Raw genomic sequence first — 17,224 nt, forward strand, 5'->3', positions numbered from 1 at the left:
ACTGTGGAACTGGTATAAGGTAGACATATAGACCCATGTGATAGAATTGAAAGTCCAGATAGAAACCCAAACATCTGTGACCAATTGATTTTTAACAAGGGTGCCAAGACCACTGAGTTAGGAAATACTATTTTCCTCAACAAATAGTGCTAGAACAACTGGATATCCACATACAAAAGAATGAAGTTGGACCCCTACCTTACACTATATACAAACGTTAACTCAAAGTGCATCAGTGATCTAAGTATAAGAGCTAAAACTATAAACTCTTAGAGGAAAATGTAGGGATAAATCTTCATTACCTTGGATTTGGCAGTGGATTCTTAGATATGACATTAAAAGCACAAGAAACAAAGGGAAAAATAAGTTAGACTTCATCAATATTAAAAACTTTTGTGAATCAAAGGACATTATCAAGAAGTGAAAAGACAGCCTACAAAATGGGAGAAAATATTGCAAATAAGATGTCTGATAAGGGTCTAATATACAGAACAGAACATATAAGAACTCATAGAATACCACAGCAGAAAGGCAACTCAATTCAAAAATGGGCAAAGGACTTGAATAAACATTTTTCCAAAGAAGATATACAAAGGACCATCAAGCCCAAGAAGAGTTGTTCAGCATCATTAGTCACGAGGGAAATGCAAATCGAAACCACAATAAGATACCACTTCACACCCATGAGGATGGCTATAATTTAAAAAACAGAAAGTAACAAGTATTGGTAAGGCTGTAGAGAACTTAGAACCATCATACAATGAAGTGTAAAATTGTCCAGTCACCATGGAAAACAGTTTGGCAGTTTCTCAAAAAGTTAGATTTTCCCACATGACCCAGCAACTCCACTCTTAAGTGTATAACCAAAAGAATTGAAAAGTGATACTCAAACAAATACTTGCACACAAATGTTCATAGCAACACTATTCACAATAGTCCAAAGCTGGAAAAAAATCAAGATGTTACATCAATGGATAAATGCATAAACAAATTGTAGTATATCCGTCCAATGGAATATCATTCATTCCTAAAAAGAAATGAAGTACTGATACATGCTGCAACATGATGAACTTCAAAAACATTATGCAAAGTGAAAGAAGCTGGATGCAAAAGGTCACATATTAGTTATTCCATTTATATGAAATATTCAAAATAAGTTAAATCCAGAGACAGAAGCAGATTAGTGGTTGTCGGGGGCTGGAGGAGGGTAGGAATGGAAGTGACTGTTTGAATGGGTATGGAGTTGCCTTTTGGGGTGATGAAATGTTCTGGAACTAGATGGTGATGGTTGCACAACATTATGAATGTACTAAATGTCACTGATTGGAAATGTTAAAGTGGTTAATTTTATGTTCTGTTAATTCCATCTTAGATTTTTAAGCTGAAACATAAATATTACTTAAAATTATTAAATAGTGTGACAAACTGAAATGAAAGTCTTTCTGGAGGCAGGGTCTGGACTATTATGACTAGCATTATAAAGTTCTACTGAGGGGCTTCCCTGGTGGCGCAGTGGTTGCGCGTCCGCCTGCCGATGCAGGGGAACCGGGTTCGCGCCCCGGTCTGGGAGGATCCCACGTGCCGCGGAGCGGCTGGGCCCGTGAGCCATGGCCGTCGAGCCTGCGCGTCCGGAGCCTGTGCTCCGCGACGGGAGAGGCCACAACAAGAGGGAGGCCCGCATACCACAAAAAAAAAAAAAAAAAGAGTTCTACTGATTCTTTCTAACCAGAGCTGAGGTTTATTTCTCAGTACGTTTATGATGCTCAGTGGCTGGAATGACAACTACCAACAGTATGGTGATAACAGTAAGAGGTATTATTGAGTGGGAGAATAGTAAATATATTAGAGAAATCACAGCTCTTTTCATTTGAGAGCATCTTCTCAAGTATATCTAACACCCTTTCCAATTGAGGTCTTCCTTTTCCCTCAGCTACCAGAAAGCTTGAAAACAAATTCTGCCAAATTAACTTCATTTGCTTTATGACAGGGTCAATTCGTTAGTAGGTCAGGGCTGCTGAATCTCTGGATTTCAGTGAAGTACTTGACACAGTTTCATGACATCACTGTGACATACATTAGGGCTCTCTCCTCCGCCTTGTCATCCTGGACAAGGATAAAAATGGATGATTATTATGGATCAAATATAACAAGATGAATTTTATCAGAGATAAATGTTAAGTCTTGTACTTGGAACCAAAGAACACAAACTGAACAAAGAAACCATTGGAGGGACATGACTTAATAGCAACTTACACAATAAAGAGTAACAGGGTGTGATTACTCTTAACCTCTCAGTATGCTCTAGCTAGCACAAGTGGGTTGTTTAAATGTAGTGTTGAAAACTACTCTGCATTAATAAGGCCACATCTGGGGCATTATTCTCCATTCTCCTTTGCAAGAGACTTTGACAAATGGAAAATAAATCTAGAGGTCTGTATCAGGGATGGTGAGGAGGACATTCAAACCATGTCATGAGACACAGTTGGAGAAAATAGGAATGGCTAGTCTTGAAAATATTGGCACTCTTCAAACAATGAGAGCTTTCCAAGAAGGAAAAAACAAATGGAAAAAGAACAGAATTGACTACCTTTTGTGGTCATGAAAGCATTCAAGCAAAGACTGGGTGGCCATTTTTCAAAAATGTTCTTGATGATTAAAGCGTGGAACTACGTAGTAACTAAAGTATCTTTCAACCCTAAGAGTGTATGGATCTACATAATTACTAGAAAGCAGGCAACATGTGGTTGGGGAAAAAGAGAAAATACAGGTTTAAACTAATGGTCTAATAAAATTCAAATAAGTACTTAGATACTTCCTAAAATTCAAGGGTTTGTTGAAGTTACTATAGATAGTTCAGGAGTGATATCATTTTCAGATTTGGGTTCATAATCAATGAGAAGATAACTTGTTTCTTTGGCCTTGTTTTATAGTCTAGTCTACTGAGACAAGATCTAGGGCTTGGAAGCCCAGCACAAATCTCTTCTTCAGGAAAACCTGGGACACCGTACTACTCATTCTCTGCTACAAGTTCCAGGAGAAGACCACTCCATGACTCTGCAGCACTTGGTAAGTGTATCGCACAACAAACCCCATTTTACAAATGTTTCTTCCCTACCCCTCTCCCCCTTAGTCTATGCTTCTGGCTATACTTTTAATTAGAAGAAATTTGGTTTCTTGGGTATCACAATGATATTGGGGCTTATTTACATAAAATAATATATATTTAATAAACAATATTTTATTTGGTCATCAGTATGAGGAACTGAATAGTGAAAAATGGAACTTTAAAAATGGGATTAGTTTTTCCTCTTATAATAAAAATGTCATGTACTAATATTAACACCTCATACTTGACTAAAATTGATATAACGCTCAACAGTTTACAAAGTGGTTTTATAGTATACGTTCTCATTTCATCCATACAGCAGTCCTAGTAGTCAGTGGACGTAATACTAGCTTTAACATAAAATTGAGGCTCAAAAGAGGACACATTCATATAACTAGAGGTGATTTATGCAGGATAAAATTTAAGATTTTCTGACTCCAAGTCCAATGTTCTTTGCATATTAATTGCTTCTACTCCCCACTTTTTAAAAAATTGAGGTAAAATTAGCATAACAGAATTATCCATATTAAAGTGTACAATCCAGGGACATTTAGTATATTCACAAAACTGTACAGCCATCATCTCTAGCTCCAAAACATCACCTCAAAAGGAACCTCAGTAACTATCAAGCATGCAAATGTCATTTTCTTTAGCTTCCTTCTTTTATGTCTTATACATAGCCTAAGCAGGCCAATCTGTTTTATGTTGCTGCTTACAGCAAGCCTCAGGTATACTCTGACACCCTATCCAGTCAGTGTTTAAATGTGGGAATTTTTGGTTATTCTTACCAAACAGTCCTTTATATAAGAAAATTGAAGTTGTAAAGCATGTTTATATTAAGGATAGGCCAGCTTCTGAAATAAACATAGTCCACCAAAAGAAAGTATGTCCCAGTTATTCCACAAATACTTGTTGACACCCCTAATTTATATGTCTACCTCTGTCAAACCTAAATTTTGGTAAAATATCCCTAGCCTTTGGGTCTAGAATATGCTTGAGGGTGTAAAACGGCACAGTGATGGATTGTCATATTAGGCATAGAAAGTCCTGGTTAGATGTGCCCACCTCTCAGTGTTATGGGTGGTTGAGTATATGTACTGTTAGCTCCGATGATTTAGACCACTGCACTCATTAAGGAAATGGTAAGTTAAAGTATCTTTTCTCCCTCTCCACTTTTGTTTCCCACCAAATTAGTTAGTCAGGGTAAGAACATTCTTTTGAGTCTAGATGTGGCAGTGTCACTCTAGAAAAGTATCTGTTAGTATGCTATGTGAGCACACACTGTGACAAAAAGCACTAATATAGACCAGTATACTATTACTAAGAGTTCAAGGAGGAGATGAACTATTGGAATATTGAGGGCAGGGAGGGGGAGTGGATTTCATAAATACTCAAGCTTTCCAGAAATTAAAGCTTATATATTCTTCATTTTCATTTTGATTATGATAATGCTAGGTACTATGGATTATTTGTTCTATGCCAGGTACTGTGTTATACATACTGCATCTTTACAAAAACTCTGTGAGGTTATAATATTAACGTCATGTTGCAAATAAGGAACCAAGACCCAGGAAGCCTAGTAACTTGCCAAGCCTTGGTATCCAGGGAGGTGCACTCATCTCCTGGGTGAATACCATTTAGTGGATTATTATTCCATTCTTCATTGTTATTTCTCAGTCTCAGAGACTCTTTCTTGGCATTGCAGTTATCCATAAAATCTCTGAAAGGACTTCAGAGATAATCTAAGCCAATCTTAGCATCTTCTCAAGCTATTTAGATTCTTTAGGAAATCAACATTCTGCAAAACAGTATCTAACTTATAATACTCTTGCCACAGTTTTTAATATAAACCTAGTAATAATGGCTAAAATTTATTGTGTCACTTTCTGTTAGGCACTGCCCTGAGCATCTTTCTGTATTATATTTATTGCAATAACTCCAGGACGTTATTGTAGGTAACTGAAGTTCTAAGAGGTTAAGTAACTTGCCCAGGCTCACAAAGCTGCTGTGTGATGGAGCTGAAATTTGAATCCAATCAGCTTACTCTCTTAACTATTACACTTTGAAACCTCCCAAAAGTGAACTCTGTATCCTAAGTTCATGATTTTGAATCCAACATTATTTATATAATTGTAGAGTGGCAGCTAATGATGAGATTAAAAATATAAAAGAAAAATTTCCATTCCCATGGCAGTGAAAAACTGTCCTTATCTAAACAGCAATGTATTCTACTGCTAACTACCCCAAAAGAGAGTGATGGGCTCCAGACTGATAGGAACAGTTCAGTTGACACTCTTGGTATGTATGGAGGGTGGCTTTTGCTCAAGGGATACTGTACTAGTTGTGAAAAGTTGGGTTTTAGAAAAGCCTCACAAAGAACAAAAATTTTGCCAGTAAGTTTTATAAGTATAGAGTGTGCCAGATGTTGTTTATCTTTGGCACTTTTGTTTTAAGGAAATATAGGCTGCCTCTTGGGGTAGGGAATAGATGCTAATGAATGTTTTTTTCCCTCGTGCTACTTACAAATTTTTCCACGTGCTACTTACAAAGTTGCTTTTTTAGCTTTGCAGCCTCCTGGGATATTCACTATAAAGATTCCCAGCCCCAATTTAAATGGGTTTCATTCTTTCTTAAACAACTGCATGTTTTATTGTCATATCATTTATGACCCAGGAAAATACCATTTTTACAGTTCTAATTTTTACAGTTTTCAAAAACATTATAATTAACATCAGCCTTCTTATGCGTTCTCTCTTCTTAATAGTGAACCCCTCTGAAAAATCCTGAATTTGATCCATTATTTGTGTACCATTGGAAAGGTGCAATTAACACCATTTTTTACAATAAATAAGATGAACAAGTATTAAATTTTAAATTTTACAGATAAGTAAAAGTAAAATACCAAGTAAGGTGGTTAGGCATATGAAAATATTCATATTCTCCATTATATTAATAAATAATTTGTGTCTTAGAAAGAAATATACTTTAGTTATTTCTTAGAAATAAATATAAACATCCAAGGATAAAATTGTACAATAATTAGTGCTGAAGTTGCAGTTTTAACCACACATTGTTAAAGTAAATGTTCTTATAGAATACTTATAGGATGATATCGTACATGACAATGCCTGTATCTAATAGTTTATGTAGCATATCTCAGATATTATTATAACCTTAATTTTTCAGTTATTAAATTTTATTTCAAATTTTTAACATAATAACTTGTAGCGTTAGCATTAGCTTTTAGTCTATGTAATATGCTTTTAAACCTAATTCTCAATGTGATATGAACACTAAATTTGTGTCTCTCTTAAGGAGTCATATTATTAAACTGACCTGTTGTACCAAATGCCCCTCTGCAAATGAGCTGAGATAAATGATGTAAAGTGCCTAATATGGAACCTTGCACATAATAGGTGCTTAAGAAATATTATTCCCTTTTCTCACACATGCTTGTTGATTTGTTATTTTCTTTCTTGTTTTACTTTGCTGTCATCTTCCCAAACTTACGGGATATGTATTTCAGAATATATCACTTCATTAGGCGTACCTGTTTTGCACTGGAACCAGTTAGAAAGAATGAGACCCCTATCCCTGTATTCCCTTACTTACTTCTAAATACTGGAAAACAAGAAAGGTACTAGGAGGAAAAATTCTTTCCTGCTCATTTGAAGTCTGAAACTTTTCTAATATAAATGCTGATGAAATATACTGTTTCCCACGTGCAGATCCTTTGCAAGCAAAGAAAGTCAGAAAGGTGCCTCCTGGCTTGCCTTCTTCTGTAAGTACCGATTTTTTTGACTTTGTGGTAAATAAACTGATTTCAGGTATTCAGTATCTGCTGGCTGTAAGGATACATTTGGTTGGTGTCAGTAGGCACACTTCACATAGTAACTGTTCTCTACTTAATGGAATCACTGATTGAGTTAAATCCAAATTCAGTGTTAGGTTTTTAAGATTTCTCTTCAGTGATTTGTAGCTTACTCATACGCTTTTACTCCATGTCCCTGTCATTTGAATTCCCCTCTTGGGAAGAGGACTAGGCTGGTAGCTGTCAAAGAAGATCTCCTGTACAGGTCTTTTGATGTTTAATTAGTCATTATGTTGCTGAACAGGAGGACAGACAGAGATTAATAGCTGAGAATCTTAGAAATTTACATTTGTAATAATCCCAATGGAGCTAAAGACATTAAGATTCGGAGGACATGTTCGGCTCAGCTTGCCTCAGTAGGACTGAGGTTATTAATATGCATAAATCACCAAGTCAGATGTTCATTGTGAAGCCCTTGTGGATTTTAAAGCCTTCATTAAGCCTTTCCTAACTTCAGCCTAGCATCAGGAAAGCTTTCAAGCAGCTAGTTTGTTGATCCCTCTTTGCTCAAAAATGTATCCTTTGAGAATAAAGAGCTTTCATGAAGGAGGTTGGAAAGGTTTGGTGAACAACCGTTAATGGCCATGATAATCAAATGCTGTAGGGGTGTTTGTGCTATTAAATATACTTTATTCTGTTAAAGAGTAAAAGTATTTGTAAATGAACCTATATCATAAATCCACCTACAATTTAAAAATCCCTGGTGTGAAGAGGGAAGATTTTTTTTCCTCTCCCTTTTCTTAGAACAAATGGGGAGTGGGGCTTTTGGATTGAGGCCCCATGCCTTGTAGGGTACATCTCTTTGTTGTGTAAATGGATGTTGGCCTTTTATTTGGCAGTACTTAACACATGGGCGCAGGTGCTGCTGGATGAGTCACAGCTCATCGAAGTATACACTGAATGGAATATCTGGCTTGGCAAGTAGTAATCTAGAAGGAGCAGCATGGGTCTGAGCTTTTTATTTTTTATTAAGGCTGAAGTAGAGATACCATCTTTTTGGTTGTTTGCCTGCCTTCTTCCCTGTGTTCTTCCCCCTCCTTCTCTTCCATGTGATACATGAAAACTCAAATTTGAAATCCTCTTTGAAACTCACTTCCAGATGGATCTGAGTTTTATGCAGCCTAGGGCAGCTGTGCTCTGAACCTGCAGCTTACCTGGAAGGTTGGATTGCAGCTGCAGGCATTCTTAAAAGCTTTTGCTTGCATAAGCACTTGGACCCACTAGAGGCTGAATAGCTGCTTGATAAACAAAATGAACACAATGCCTCAAATCATTATTCCCAAAGACAGGATTTTTTTTTCAGCGACAGCTAAAAATAGTTGGGCAATTTACATTTTAACAGTTGTGTGCTGTGCAGGGGTAGGTGGTTCAACAGCATAACGATTTCTGCTAGATTAACGGAAGTCATATTTAAAACTGACAGAACAGCTAAAACATGTAACTGCGATTTTTTTGGTAATTTGTTACTATAATTCTTTGAGAGTAATAGAAGTTAAATTACATACTAATATTTAGTAGAACTGCACAGGTCTTAAAAAATACCAGATTAGTAAATGAAAAATTCATCTCATTTCTTTGCCTGACATTAATTTTAAGAAACAGTTTATTTTTGTTGTTTCATAGTTCTTTCATTTTTAAAACAAAAGGGCAAAATGGACAGAACAACCTGGAAAAAGAATAAACACTGGAGGTCACCAGTGTTCCTTGCAATCCTAATCAAAACAGCATTCACTACCTGGAGGTAATTCTCTGTATTGTCTCAGGTGTTAAGGATGAGCCAAGGAGAGGGGGAAAGCCAATGAATTCTGATGAAACTGATTTCTTTGAGAACCATTAGAAAATTTCACAAGTCAAGCCTACTTATATATTGTATTACTAGCTTCTTTACTTGGGATTTATTAGATATTTGTATAGAAAATATTAGAAATTATTATTTTCAATTCTGTACTTAACATCAGCATCAAACATGATCCTACTGCTTTGAAACCATGCTGAAAATAGTATTTAAACGTATTGAACGTTATTAAGGATATATAAATGATAAATGCATTTTAATTAAAAGCATATTTTAGATTAAATGCTATGTTGAAATCTCAGGTTTTTAAAAGAGAATTTTTTTAAACTTTAAAAACTGGTACTTTGATAAATGATACCAAAATAATAAACTGAGAACACTTATGGTTACACTACTTACCTTTTCAGTGTCTAAAACAAATGGAATTTAAAGTAATGGTTTTCTATTTGGATGCTTTTACTGAAATATATGTAATTCATAGGCCTTTAACAATGTGAATTGTTTTTTTAAAATGGGTATAAAAATGAAAATGGACTATGTATATTTTATTTCATGATCATTTGAGTCTCCTACTTCCCAAACTAGAAAACTGACCGTAACATCTCAGATTTCACAGTTTGCTGCTTGTGCAGTCAACCTTTAGTCATCTGTAAAAATACATGTTACCTTTACTAAAGAAAGAGTGAAAGAGCTAGATTGGTATCATACTGCTCGCACCACTACAGAAAACAACAGGCAGTGTTACTTAACATGCAAACCCTTGATAAGCTACATAATTTGACCATAGACCATTGGTTAGAGGCCTTTTCTTTTTGTAATCCATGATATGTATTTAGGTATCATAATTACAAACCTCAGCTCCTCTATTCCTCACTTCAGAACAACTGAATGGTAACTTCTGTCTGGATGAAGGGCCGATAACGGTGTATTGACATTCTTAAAGCAGTATGGTCACTAAGGTTAAGAAAATGGTCTGTTCAAATCTGCTGGCTTAGTTATTGATTGATTGTATGACCCTGGACTTGTCAGTTAGCCTTAGGAAGTTTGAACTGGGAAATCTAAAGTTCCTTTCAGGTCTAAAATGTTACATTCTTAGGGTTTTAAAATTAATATGCTCAATACATAACCAAAAGATGTTGTAATGGGCATAGTTTACTACCTACCAATGAAAAAATGGTGTTCTTAAGCACATTAAATTTTCCACTTGTTTCTCTAGACAGGTAGAAATATTGAACAAAGTGAACTTCTGTAGCAGCAACAGTAGAGCAATGCCTGGACATTGAATTCGAACATACAAGCACACCGTCATTGCCTGCAGGGAACTAGAAACAAGCAGTTAGTGAATTAATTACAGTATTTCAGTGAGGCAAGTAAAGGTGTGTACCAAGTACTCTGGAAACATAGAGTAGGTAGAACTAACTCTGTCTTGGGAAGTACTAATGGCCTCAGGACTTGACATTTGAACTCTGTCTGGGAAGATTAGTAGCAGTCGATACAGGTAAAAGGCATAGACATGTAAAAAAATAAACACACTCTCAGGCCACATCTAGAAGTACAGCATTATTGAGTTCTATACCATATATAACCTTTATGCTTTTCCTATAGCAGACCCACTTTCCCACTCCAGAGGAAGATTGAGGAACACATAAGACCAGCTCAGATATGAAAAGAGATAAATTGTCATAGCAGTCTACCCTGGATAAAACCTAAAGTCTCCTGGCCTGTAGATAATAGGAGGCATTTGTAGTTGTTAAGATTATCTGGGAGTCTTTCTGAAGGTATGGGTGTGCTTTGACTTTGCAGGATGTTTTCTTTCCTTTTTAGGGTTCCTGAACCTCCCCTCTCCTTCTCTAACCACCAATTCTAGTCTTTGTTCTTTGTATATACACAAGCTGTTTTTCATCTCTATCAAATTTTTACTGAGATAAAACATTTAAGGAAATTTTGAAACACTGGGTAGGGACTGGGAGCAACTGTGGTTTTTTCCTAGTAATTTGTGGGAAAAAATGAAACATTCGCATTATATTTGTTAGCATCCTTTACAGCCTCAACTTCACTTGTTAGAGCAACACATATCTTACATGTGTGAGCATCTGTGCTAACCATTATCTGTATCATCTTAATCGTTAATCTTCACCACACCAATCTATAAGATAACTAATATCCTCTTCTTACAGATGAGGAAATTGAGTTGCCCAAGATTACACATACAGCCAAAGATTACAACCTAATTTAATATCAAAGACCATTTTCTTTTTCTTTTGAATGTTAAAACATGTTGTGTATCTTGGTGTACTCATAAGGTATCTTGGTTAGTATATTAAATTTAAAACAGTTTATTCTGTCAGTTATGTTTTTCTTGATCAAATTTATTAATTGCTTTGTTGTTTAAAGACCTACCACCATCTTGAAAGGATGACGTAGAAAAGCACAGACTTCCTAGTCAAGCAGATGGGTTTTTTCTGGCCGCAGCTGCTTTTTGTTTCATAACCTTAGAGAAATTGCTTTTAAGTTCTCTGAACACGAAGTTTCTGTTTGTAAAAGGAGATAGTAATGCTTATCTCAAGTGTTAGTATGAGGGTATTATGTGCCTAACATGTGCCTAGTATATAATAGACACTCAGTAAATGTTCTTTCTTTATTTTTTTCTAGTTCCTACCACTACAGCCTGCAATTTAAAGGAATTTTAGCATTTCATGTTTACCGTTTTTTTTTTCTTGGCTGTGCCTCACGGCTTATGGGATTTTAGTTCCCCAACCAGGGATCGAACCCGGGCCCTCGGCAGTGAGAGCGTGGAGTCCTACCACTGGACCACCAGGGAATTCCCATACCATATTTTGTTGAAAAGCAAGGAAAAGTTTGAAAACATAAGGAAAGATAAATATTATGGTAAAAAAAAGTATTTACTTGCATATGTAATGTATGTGCCTGGCACAAAGTGAGTAGTAAATTGTAGCTGCTATTGTTGTTAAGAAAGCATTCATTTTCAGAAAAGGAACCTATAGAAGGAGGAAAAATTGATTGAATTAATTCCTGCCTAGAATTCATACTAATTAGTTTTGTCTTCTGAACTATCAGGAGTCTATCCTTTTTTTTTCCTTTATTTTATCATTGGTTGAACATCTTTATGGTCCTCTAAAGCATTTCTCAGATGGAGGGAAGTTTCTTTGTTCTTTATTCTTTATTTCTTAACTTGATGTTATATAGTATTTCCAAACATATATCTGTTTTTAAAAATGCCTGCAGAAAATGCAGAATCCTGAAGAAAGAAGCAAGACACTTTCAAGATTTTTATCACCAGAAAGTAAACACCTAGACAGATTTCAGAATACCTTTATATCCAAGTCGTGATCTTGTTCAGTAGCATTTGAAAACATCTTTTGAACATCATCATGCTCTGCATCAAAATGGCATGTCTTATTCATTTTTTTTTAATTTATTTATTTATTTTTGGCTGTGTTGGGTCTTTTGTTGCTGCGCATAGGCTTTCTCTAGTTGCTGCCAGCGGGGGCTACTCTTTGTTGCGGTGCCCAGGCTTCTCATTGTGGTGGCTTCTCTTGTTGCAGAGCACGGGCTCTAGGCGCTCAGGCTTCAGTAGTTGTGGCTCGTGGGCTCTAGAGCGCAGGCTCAGTAGTTGTGGCTCACGGGTTTAGTTGCTCCGCAGCATGTGGGATCTTCCCGGACCAGGACTCGAACCTTTGTCCCCTGCATTGGCAGGCGGATTCTTAACCACTGCGCCACCAGGGAAGTCCGGCATGTCTTCTTCATTTTGAGCATAACTGGTTTATAGTCCCACACATAGGCTATTGACACAATCTATTTGTTTCTTAGTCAAATATCATGCTAGTCTTTGTCCTCTGTCTTTAAGTGTGTATATATTATCCCACAAAAGCTGTAACAGGTTATCAAATAATTGCTTTAATTTTTTTGAGAGTTTGAGAGTTAAACTCTCAAAGTATATTTTACCTCCCTAGCCATCATGAAAAAAATTTTTTTCTGATTCTTACCTCACAAGGAACTTTATTGTTTCTGAGATAAATCAAAGCAGCTTAGACACCACCTTTTCTTGCTTTGCTGCGGACAGGTACAGAGTTCTGTAGCCTTTGAATTGGTAATTGACTATAGTTCAGGAAATGACCTTCCTTTCTGCCAAACTTTTGTGGGATTTTATTTTGTTGGGAATGGCTTTTTTTAATTAAGTGGATTTTTTGTCATTTTTAGTATTAAATTTTCTATTTTAGGGACACCCCTTGAGATAATTGGAGATATTCTGAGGTGTTTCTAAATCACAAAGACCACTAAACATGTACCGTGATCTAGCATTTTCATGTTCATACTAAATATAATTAGTAAGAATATTAAATAGAAAAGTCAGAATATTAAATTTTGAGGGTGTCTAAAGTGAGTTTTTTTTTTTAATAGGAAAGGGAGGACAGATACAGCTTTCTGGGGCTGATATAAATGAATAACTTGGAAAAGTACCACTTGAAAGATTAGTGGTTATCTGAACCAGTAAGAAAAAGGTCAAGGGTAGAACTATAGAGATATTGTTATCTCCAGTTTATCCACAAAAATAGTGAGATAAGCTACAAGTGTATCTGTGGGAGTGTTCTGTGGAAGTTATTAGGAAGCTAGGGTAACTATATTTGTAGACAATTATCCGAGACCCTTAACTAGCAAGAATCCTAATTGATTCTATAATAAACAGTATTTACGTGCAGCACCAGCTTAAGCTAAACTTCATAAAGTGAACACTCCAGTTCCTGAACATGAGTGGGAATAGATAATTGCTTAGCTCCTTTAGCAGACAAGCCCAGAGGGTGCACAACAACTAGGTACTTAAGAGTTTCTTATTTCGAACTGTTAGATAAGCTGTCTCTGTTTGAAGGCTACCTCGATATAAAATTTCCAAACTGACTGATTCTTTCTCTGACCTTACAGGTCATTCTAGCAGAAAAATCTTAGTACCTAAAGGGAATGGTTCTATAATCCATTCCAAACTCATATTCAGTTTGGTCATTGAATGAAAGATTTTCTTCATACATTAATAAGAAGAAATAGCCACTGTTTATGCTGACAGTAACTACTGTTCAGAACAGTGTCAGACTTGTATCAGTGTAGATAATGGGCTTTTAATCCATAGTTCTAAGATGTTCGTTTTTTGTAACAAGCCAGTCCATCTTTGATCTGATTTCAAGTCAAAAAAAAAAAGGAAAAGTTAGCAGCGAGCAAGTCCTCTGTATCTGTTTGTACTGATGTGATGGTACAACCACAGTGATATTTGTTATTTTCTGACCTTTCTATTTCTTTTTAAAGAAGGAAGAACATGGCTGAATTTCAGAACCAGCTTTTACAATTTCTTGAACTCCTCAGCTGCTATATTTTAGATCTTTGAGACTTTACAAACCAGATGTAGGATAAGCCCCAATGTGTGTGTGTGTGTGTGTGTGTGTGTATATAATTTGTATGGTTTTTAAAGGATATGTTGTTGAATTCTATAAATGCTTTCAGACGTTAAGCCCACTGTTTTGTCATTCAGCATCAGTAGAACCATGAAGTTTTTTTGTTTCGTTTTTATCTAATACAATTTCTTCAAGTATAGGAAAGAAGGAATAAATTAAGAAACTCCAAAGTTTATGACTAGGGATGTTTGGGGCTCTGGATTTCATTCTAGGTTAGGGAAGGCATTTATATCCTAAGTAATTTGCTGACATGAAATTTGCCATCACTGATATTTCCGTTGTTTAACCAGTGATGATTTTAGTTTGAAAAATCATTTAGTGTACTTGTATGATAACTAATTTCAAGGAGTGTAATGTATTCTATATAGATAAGTTCATACTTAGACTTCTAAGCAGTTTAAAAACACTACTAGTTCCCAGGATAGTTCCTTATTTCTCCCGTGTTTGTATTCATTGAATAGATTTTAAACAAATTTTTTTTTTTTGATTGTGCCGGGTCTTATTTGTGGCAGGCGGGCTCCTTAGTTGTGGCTTGCAGGCTCCTTAGTGTGGCATACAAACTCTTAGTTGCAGCATACATGTGGGATCTAGGTCCCTGACCAGGGATTGATCCCCAGCCCCCTACATTGGGAGTGCAGAGTCCTAACCACTGTGCCACCAGGGAAGTCCGATTTTAAACAATTTCAAAGTGTTAGCCCTTCAAAGTTTTTGTCTTTTTTATTATCTGCATTTAATTTAAGACATAACCCAATATATCTATAATATGACAATATTTTATTAATTTTCAAAAGTCATTTGGTTCTAGAAATTGTTTCTGGAAAATTTGCTAGAATCTGCTCTTTCTTATAGCCTATATTTCTACTCTTCCTCAGTGTGCTAGACCAGGAGTCAGCAAACTTTTTTTGTAAAGGGTTCTGTTGTCATAATATGTTCAGCTTTGTGGGTCAGACAGTCTCTGTCACAACTATTCACCTCTGCTATTGGAGTGTGAAAGCAGCCACAGATGATACATAAATGAATGGGCATGACTGTGTTCCAGTAAAACTTTATTTGTAATATCAGGTGGTAAACCATATTTGGCCCACAACTATAATTTGCCAACCCCTGCATTAGACGTAAAGACCATTAAGTGTATGCCTAGAGTAGATATATTCTTACCTTCTTCATAAATATACTTCCCTTGAAAAACAGACCCAAATAGAAACAAAATAAAACCCTGTTTTTTGTTTGTTTGTTTTTTAGGTCCATTACGTGATATTCATTAGTCCCTTCATCATTTCCTTAAGGCCCTAGGCACATTGATAGAAACTTTCCAGGACAGTTACTTGCCTTAAAATGTACCTGACTAGGATGGTGGAAGAACTTCAATATATAAAGTGGATGCTACGAAGTCATAATTTTTCTAGGATTTAAATGTCACATTAGGTAATAATATGCAGAAGTTTATGACATCAAAAGTAAGTCCACGTAGAGATATATTAGAAAATGTTTATTTGAAACAATTGGGTTTAAAGTATTTAAATAATTTGACTTTGATATAAAGTTCTATTATAATTTTTTCCTTGAACTTATATATACATGTGCCTAATCACCATCTTTTATCCTGGTCCAACTCCCTCATAGAACCCAAAGCTAAAAAGGTAGTTCTTAGCAGCTTAAGAATCAGTTCCAACCCATGTATGATTGTGAGACAGATTCTATTGAAACACGTGACATGTCTCTCTAAACCTAAAAGCTTCATTCAAAACTTAAGAAGAATCTTCACTTAGGTGACTAGAAAACTCACAATCTCTATAAATTTAAGTGAATATTTATGGTTCTTATTTAGTTTTTTTTTTTTTTAGTTTTATGATGGCTAGTGTTAATAAGAAATAATACTTCATAAATAAGTAATAAAACTTCTCAGGTTTTCCAGGGGCTTCCCTGGTGGCGCAGCGGTTGCGCGTCCGCCTGCCGATGCAGGGGAAGCGGGTTCGCGCCCCGGTCTGGGAGGATCCCACATGCCGCGGAGCGGCTGGGCCCGTGAGCCATGGCCGCTGAGCCTGCGCGTCCGGAGCCTGTCCTCCGCAACGGGAGAGGCCGCAGCAGAGGGAGGCCCGCGTACCACAAAAAAAAAAAAAAAAAAAACTTCTCAAGTTTTCCAACTTGAGCTTGATAATTTTTTAAACAATAAAACTTGACATAATTGAAATTAAGTTATCAATATGTTTTCAACATCACCGAAGATACTTATAAATTTCAAAAAACAGTAATTTGAGAATTAGAAATTTATTGCTACTAGAGTGGGCTCCATTTAGTATATTTCCACTGAGAGAAATGTGAATTCATTCTGATAAAGTTAGTGAATATAAAGTGCTTATTGTGAATTATGAATTCTTCTAGGCTTTAGATATTTAAGTAATAATAAGCCATGGAACTTGTACCCTATCTTCAAATCGCTTATCGTCAAAAGGTAACTTTGACCTTTGGAAATAAGTTAACTTTAAAATTTTTTTCATTTGAGTGATTATCGCCCCCTGGGCACATAGTGGAGTATCCAGGAAATGCTTTTTGAATTAAATTAAAAGGATAAAAATAAATACTGTGAAGCTATTATTTTATGTTATCTGTAGTGGGGAACATCATCTTTTAATGACTTCCTGCTCCAAGCTGTACTTTTCAACTTTCTGCTACTCTGGCTGTTCCAAATCATCAAAAATATGTTAACTTGCTTTTTTTGTATAAGACACTGAACTGTTTGTCCTATTTTTTTCCTCAATTGTGCAGTTAACTCCTAATTATACACAATAATAGGAATAAATTTGCCCCCCAAACGGTAAATTACCAGTAATTCAGCCATAACTCTACAGTGTGCTGGGATTGACGTAGTTAACAATGTAGTGTCATGATCCTCATGTGACAGATGAGTATGGAAAACCATAATACAGGAAACCTTTTTCTAAAGGAAAAAAAGTTACGGTTTCATTGACATAAAAGTAAAACAGTGGTTA

General features: G+C 35.9%; 1 protein-coding gene across 10 annotated transcripts in view; it reads left to right on the top strand.

The window, feature by feature from the left end:
* The window catches only part of TCF12 (transcription factor 12), a 399,044-nt gene that overhangs the window by 301,195 nt on the left and 80,625 nt on the right, over positions 1–17,224 (top strand). For 7 of the 10 annotated variants that reach the window (XM_055087984.1, XM_028496361.2, XM_055087983.1 and 4 more), the window contains 2 exons: positions 2,931–3,066; positions 6,835–6,887. In XM_055087984.1, coding sequence (XP_054943959.1) covers positions 2,931–3,066; positions 6,835–6,887 — 189 coding nt within the window. Of the gene's footprint in view, positions 1–2,930; positions 3,067–6,834; positions 6,888–8,623; positions 8,719–11,561; positions 11,662–17,224 lie in introns of those variants that run through there. The other 3 variants (XM_055087985.1, XM_028496359.2, XM_055087992.1) reach the window with 2 other exon arrangements.

This window comes from Physeter macrocephalus, chromosome 11 (assembly GCF_002837175.3).
Source record: "Physeter macrocephalus isolate SW-GA chromosome 11, ASM283717v5, whole genome shotgun sequence".
Taxonomy (NCBI): Eukaryota; Metazoa; Chordata; class Mammalia; order Artiodactyla; family Physeteridae; genus Physeter; species Physeter macrocephalus.